The sequence below is a fragment of the Quercus lobata genome, chromosome 6 (assembly GCF_001633185.2).
Source record: "Quercus lobata isolate SW786 chromosome 6, ValleyOak3.0 Primary Assembly, whole genome shotgun sequence".
NCBI classification, from domain to species: domain Eukaryota; kingdom Viridiplantae; phylum Streptophyta; class Magnoliopsida; order Fagales; family Fagaceae; genus Quercus; species Quercus lobata.
In genome coordinates, this window is record NC_044909.1 from 9,943,440 (window position 1) to 9,949,872 (window position 6,433).

At 33.1% G+C, this 6,433-nt stretch overlaps 1 protein-coding gene across 1 annotated transcript; it reads left to right on the plus strand.

Moving 5' to 3' along the window:
• The first annotated feature begins 4,418 nt into the window (after positions 1 to 4,418).
• Positions 4,419 to 4,955, plus strand: LOC115949806. The gene is made up of 2 exons (XM_031067082.1): positions 4,419 to 4,584; positions 4,687 to 4,955. The coding sequence occupies exons 1-2, from the start codon at positions 4,419 to 4,421 to the stop codon at positions 4,953 to 4,955; spliced, it is 435 nt and encodes a 144-aa protein (XP_030922942.1).
• Positions 4,956 to 6,433: the final 1,478 nt, after the last annotated feature.

Genomic DNA, 6,433 nt, shown 5'->3' on the forward strand with positions numbered 1-6,433 from the left:
GGTTTGGATTGGCGAAGGCATGCGGCTATCACCTCTAGAATTTCCCATGTTGATTCATCCTCCCCAGTCACTATCACAAAATGCACGCATTGCCAAGGTCTCTATCAGGCCATGATCCAAAAATTTCCAACATTCACACTCGACAAGTCACTCACTGAAAGCAAAGGCCAGAGAGTTGCAATTGCATGCAAGTGGATGAGATTATGAATCAAAAGAGTGGGAAGCTCCCGAGGTGACCTTCACATGATGGGTCACTCACTGATTCAACTTGGTTACAACATAGAGATGTGATGGAAATTTTTCATAGAGAGCCAAAGTTTTGGTAATGGAGTGAGTTGTGCTGGGGTTTGACATTTTTATGAATTTGAGAAGATTTTTTTGACGGGTTTTGATTTGTTGGGTTTGGTTTTGGATTTGAAGTTGAGATTGGATTTTGATTTTGTGCTGGGTTTGACATTTTTGTGAATTTGAGATTTTTTTTTTTTTTTTTGGGTTTTGATTTGTTGGGTTTTGGTTTTGGATTTGAAGCTAAGATCGATAGTTGTGGTTGGCTGAGGTGGTGGTCAGAGAAGGGTAGATTTGTAGTAGAAGTGGTCGTGGGTTGAGAATCTAGTCTTGCTCTCAATCTCCTCGATTTTGTTCCTCAAGGTGCAGTTTTTCTCTATTTTCAAGCACACCCATCCCAATTCCTTGCTTAGTTTCTATGTTATAGCATGTTTCCTGTATTGATGGGTGAATGAATTGAAGAGAAGTGATCTAAGGTTAGAGAGAGAGAGGGATGAAGGAGGAGAGAGTTACCAAGAAAAGAGACAAGCTAACAGAGTGCTAACGGTGTTAGGGAAAAAGTTGTCTATAGGGACTAAAGTAGTCAATTTTGAAATCTTATGGACATGGTTGGCATTAGGCCAAACCTCAAGGGTGGTAAGCAGAATTTACCCTTTTATTTTTTAGTTGAGGGTTGAGAGAAATACCGAAATGTTTTATTGTGAATAAGATTGGGATTGGGATTGGCATCATCATGGGACCCATAGTAGTGGGAATAATACGAAAATACAAAGTAGTAGTGTAGCCTATGTTGTAGGGGTGTAGACTGTGCTAGCTTCTTTTTATTCTTTTTTTTTTTTTTTTGTCATGTGGTGGTTCATAATATATATATATATATATATATATAACCGAAACATTTGACTTTTTATTGATTTCTTCAAAACTTGTCACATCATTATCATTTTTTTAAAATAAAATTATTTTTGTTTAGTCCAAACTTAACAAGGAGTGAAACTCTATCTCTCTAACAAATCCAACTTAAAATCAAATGTTGATAATTTATCTCCAAATTTGTGAGGTTAATCATGAAGATTATAAAAAAATTATTTTATGGTTTTCATGAATTTTTTAAAAGGTAATTTTCATACATGAACCACCAAACTCTCTTTAGCCATTTTTTACAAGATAAAAAAATTTGCAATAATTGAAATTTAAGGCTGCTGCTACTATATATGCTTTTGCTTCACCTCACAATATGAAAATATGTTAATTTTTTTAGCAGAAAGCTTATAAATGATATATTAAGAGGAGGTATGACGTTCATTATTTCAATGTGAGCTCCTACTCAACATTTTTTAGCGTGAGCCACATGTGAATAAGGTTTGTTTAAAGTTTAGACCCATTAAAATTTAAAACTTATTGCTTTATGGGTTCGTGTACTTTTTTTCTTTTTCTTATATTTCTCTTTTGAATAGTCATATATTTTTTTAATTGTTCCAACAACTTATTCTTTAATTATACATATTTTTGGCATTTTTGAAGTTTTAACATCTGAATTTGTGTAGTCACACACACACATATTATCTATAATTTGTAGGCTCTGAATCTTTTAATTCATTTCAATAATTATAGCTATTGATTATTCTTTTAAATGTAACTCATCTTAGTAGGCCACAAACTAAATGACCCCTTGTAATAGAATTTAATTAATTAATTAGTCAAGTTATTAATTAATCAATTTATCATACAAACGCGTGGTAGCACAAACAAATCACCAATAAACTAATTATGCAGCGGAAAATAAATAACACGGTGATTTGTTTACGTATGGGGAAAACCTAACAGCAAAAATTCCACCGGGTGATTTTTAGGTTACCACTCCCGAAACTCCACTATTATCACAACAAGCGGTTACAAGTAAAGGAATCTCAAGTACCTTACCAACCTATAGTTGAACCCTTACCCCAATACCCAATTGGACTTGTTCTGTAGTGACAGTTCCCCTTTATAATGCATGACTCCCAAGTACGTGACTAACCAATTGCGCAGATCCTAGTATGCGACTTTAATCACCAACTAAAAATATTGTTGGATGCAAAATTCTTCAGTTCATCCACGCAATGAAGATCAAGAAGATACTTGGTCACAAAACCCTACAGTACACATACACAGTAACTTCTTCAAGAGAAAGAGATGAACTAGGGCAAGAATTTCGTCTCCGATCACAATTTGCTTGAACAGAGTTTGCTTAAAACTTGTGCAATTTGTGAACTATTTGACGGCCCTTAAAACAATCCTTTTATATGTCTAGGATTAGGAGAAAAGAAAGTCCAAAGACATATTCACGGATCTCAAGAAAATCATATTAGAATTCTGAAATTCTTAAACCTCGATAGATAGCAGGTGTCAAGTAGCTGTCAAGTAGGTATCGAGCACACCGAATTTTGAACAGCTTTCTTAAACTTGATAGATTCAGCTGTCGAGTTTTAATGAATTTGCACTATCAACTTGTTTTCTTGGACAAACTTGCAGGCTTCAACATTTTATCTTGAAACATGGTTTCTTGAAGTATTTAAACACATCCTAAATCTACCCAAGTACAAGTAAAGTACATTTTGTCAAAGGATAAGCCAATTACATAAAATCATGACATATGTTCTTAACATGTAAAACACATATGTCCTAACACATCTTATTCTTAAATTTCTATATTGTTTAGTCATATATATTTTATTTTGTTTCAATAATTTCTAATTTTTAATATTTTTTTGTCTTTCAAAAGTTTTAATATCTAAATTTTTGAGTTATTTTTTTGCAGTATCTGAAATTATCTGCCAAATTTTTTGTGAGTCATTGCACGTTCAACCAATGACTTCTTTATCAAATTGTAACACAAATTGAAGTCATACAAGAATAAATCATATAATGGTGTAGTTTTTTAATCAATTTAAGATTTTATAAAATTATTTTAGTCTACGTCATAAATAGATAATTTTCCGTGCATAGCACAAGTTAGCGACTAGTATTCTATAAATTGGTTCCAATGCACAACATTTTAGCAAATCAATTGTAAGAGACTTGAAAGTTCAATTAGTGTGTAAAACACTAATGAATGTATAGACCTCCAAAATTTAACAATACCAACACAAGCTTATATACAAACAATATGTGTGCAAAATGATGTATATAAGCTATAACCAAATAAATAAAACTCTCTAAACCATAATTAATCACAAACACAACAGCAATTAGAAGGTAAAAAGTAAGGGGAGAGAGATACAAATACAAAAATAACACCAGCACGTGTTATCAAAAAGGAAACCGAAGAACTCGGTGAAAAACCTTTCCGCCGCCCTCCAAGTGGTCAAATGATCCACTAAAGAATACAATTGGGATACATGAATAGCAGAAAACCCTTCAAACTTAATCTACCCAATGCACCTAAGCCCTTCAAGTTTCTTACTCCAACAGGATTACGCCTAAGCCCATTGCATCAACCAAGTAAATTGGTCATCTTTGAACTGCTTCCCAAGCACCAAAATACCTCCTCACAGATACGGGTATGGTGAGAAAAGGATTTTGCAAAATGTACCTCTCAAGGATATGTCAATGGAGATAGTGAGAGCAGAGGAATTTGAAGAATCAGATGATGAAAATTATGGATGAGTCAATCTTGTTTTTCTCTAGGATTTCTCTCTCAAAATTCTCTCTAGATACTCTCTACATTTCATGGGTATAAGGGTATTTATAGTGGTGTATGTAAGGAATGTGAAAAGTCAGGTTTCATCCAAATAGGGCATTCTGGTGACTCAGCCTCGCGACTAGAACGACTCGAGAGTTTGAGTCACAAGCTAACTACCTAGCCAGACTGTATATTTTTGTCCTGTAGTACTCCAGTTGTCATGACCCTTCAGTTTTCTGCATGCTTCACATGTGTGCCACTTTGACGACTTGCCAATCGCGAGATCCAGTCACGAGACTCCTTTGTTTGCACACATCTTGAGTTTTCTTCACGCTCTCTCACACTCAACCCTTACATATTTCCCACCTAAATACAAGGTATCTAATTACTAAAATATAAGTAAATTTGGTACGAATAAATCCAACACATGATTGAATAAATTCAACTTTACAAGACTAATAGTAAAATAACCATGGCAATGAAATTAGCTCTCTTTGTTTCCCTTATGGTTGCTGCACTAGCAGTTCCAATCTCTGGAGCCCAACGCATGGGTTACCTTATCGAAACCCATGGCATTGTGTATTGCCCGGGCAACAGCAATACAAATGCTAGTGGTACCAGTATCGTCGCTTTCGCAAGTAAGTTTGCTTAGGTTAATTATTTTACCTGCATATATATATGTGGTACTTCTGCAGCTAGCCTCACCAAGATTTTTTTTTTTTTTTTCAATTTTCTTACAGTTGCTGAAATACATGTCGTGTGCGATGGAAAAGTGATTGACTATGGCGATGGAGGATTTTTGTTTGCCGTTGATTATCAACGTTATACGATCCCTGAAATATTGAAGACTTGCAAATTAGTGGTTATTTCAGCCCTGACCTCGTGCCCCAAACCATCTCCTTCTACGGGGCACTTGGAATCAAACTTAATGTACATAGGGGACACTACTGTTGGGGGGAATCTTAAAATTTCCAACATTGTTCCAGTGGGATTTCATGTCGTTCCCTAAGCTCGTGCAATCAAAGCATAAGATGACTAATGTTTGTATTCATGAAGAAGATAAAAAAATAAATAAATAAATAAAATTATCAATTAGTATGGTAGCATTTTTCTTCCCAAGTACTCTTAATGATAGTATCTCTTTAATTTATGAATATGAACTACTTTGCAGTACTTAATAAAGGGTTTGTCACATCAATAAAATAAAGGGTTTCTCTCACATAATAATAATAACAACAACAACAACAACAAATAAAAGGCTTTATCTAAACTTGTTTAAAAAATATTGAGTTGTTTCTAGGAATGACTAATGGTCCGTTTGGATTGAGAGGGAGTGAGGGGAAGTAGAGTAGAGTAGAGTAGATTTAGTACAAAATTAGCTTATTTTTAGCCAAGTCTACTCTACTCCCCTTCACTCCCCCCCTTCCCCCCTTCATCCAAATAGGCCATAAGTTTGGCACTATCATTAAAAAAAATTAATATGGCTACATATTTTGAAAATTTAATTGATGGATTACATCTTCTTTATTTTCTTAACGTGTATGTCAAATGGATGTTATTTACTGTTCGATTTATAAATTTATTTTTTATGCATAATTTTATATCACAAAAACTTAAAATTTACATATTTGATTAATAACATAGCTATTAATCTTTAATTTTCTAGAAATTGTACCAATATAGATGATATAAGAAAAAAATGCAATATAATGACGGATTTAGTTTACATCCAATAAAAAGATATTGCACGTAATTATATCCAAACTTTATCTATGAGGAAATAACAAATTTTCACAACAATTTGAAATATTCTTCAATTAGCATATCTTCTTACACATGTGCAATTAAAGAAAGTTAAATTTCAAATTATAGTGGATCTATGTGAGGTTACTACATGTGCAAAGTAGTAGGCTAATTTTGGAATACTGTAAACTTCTATTGTATCATATAAAACGATTATCTTATCACAGTTGTTTTAAGGTGAATTAAAGTGCATTAAATGCTTTATTATTATCACGGTTATTTCAAGTCAAACTTTGCACATATACCAATGCTCATTAAATGTTTTATTAAATAATATTTCTAACATTTAAAATGGAAAGTCAAGTTAGGATATTAAAGTTGTTAAATATATATTGGGATTGATTAGATAGGATGTGGTTTGTATGTTTTTTTTTTTTTTTTTTTTTAAGAAACAAACACACACACACAGGGGAGAGGAAAAGGAGTTCTAACACAAAAACACATCACTACTCCACTCAAAAGTCATGGTAACTTTTAAGGGAGGGTGGGAAGTATGTTGATTTGTCTACCATAGAGTCAATATTCAGCATACTTCTTACCCTTGAGTTAAAGGAAATTCCCACCCACAATTGATGTATAGCTCACTTCTCAAAAAAAATATATATCCAAAAAAGCACACATAATTACAATAAATTTGTGCATACAAACCAATAAATCATTAATAAATATATTATTCTTTTATTG

Coding starts and splice junctions, on each gene's coding strand:
- LOC115949806 (XM_031067082.1), top strand. CDS start 4,419: ATGGCAATGAAATTAGCTCTCTTTGTTTCCCTTATGGTTGCTGCACTA. Junction 4,585..4,686: donor CAGTATCGTCGCTTTCGCAA/GTAAGTTTGCTT, acceptor ATTTTCTTACAG/TTGCTGAAATACATGTCGTG.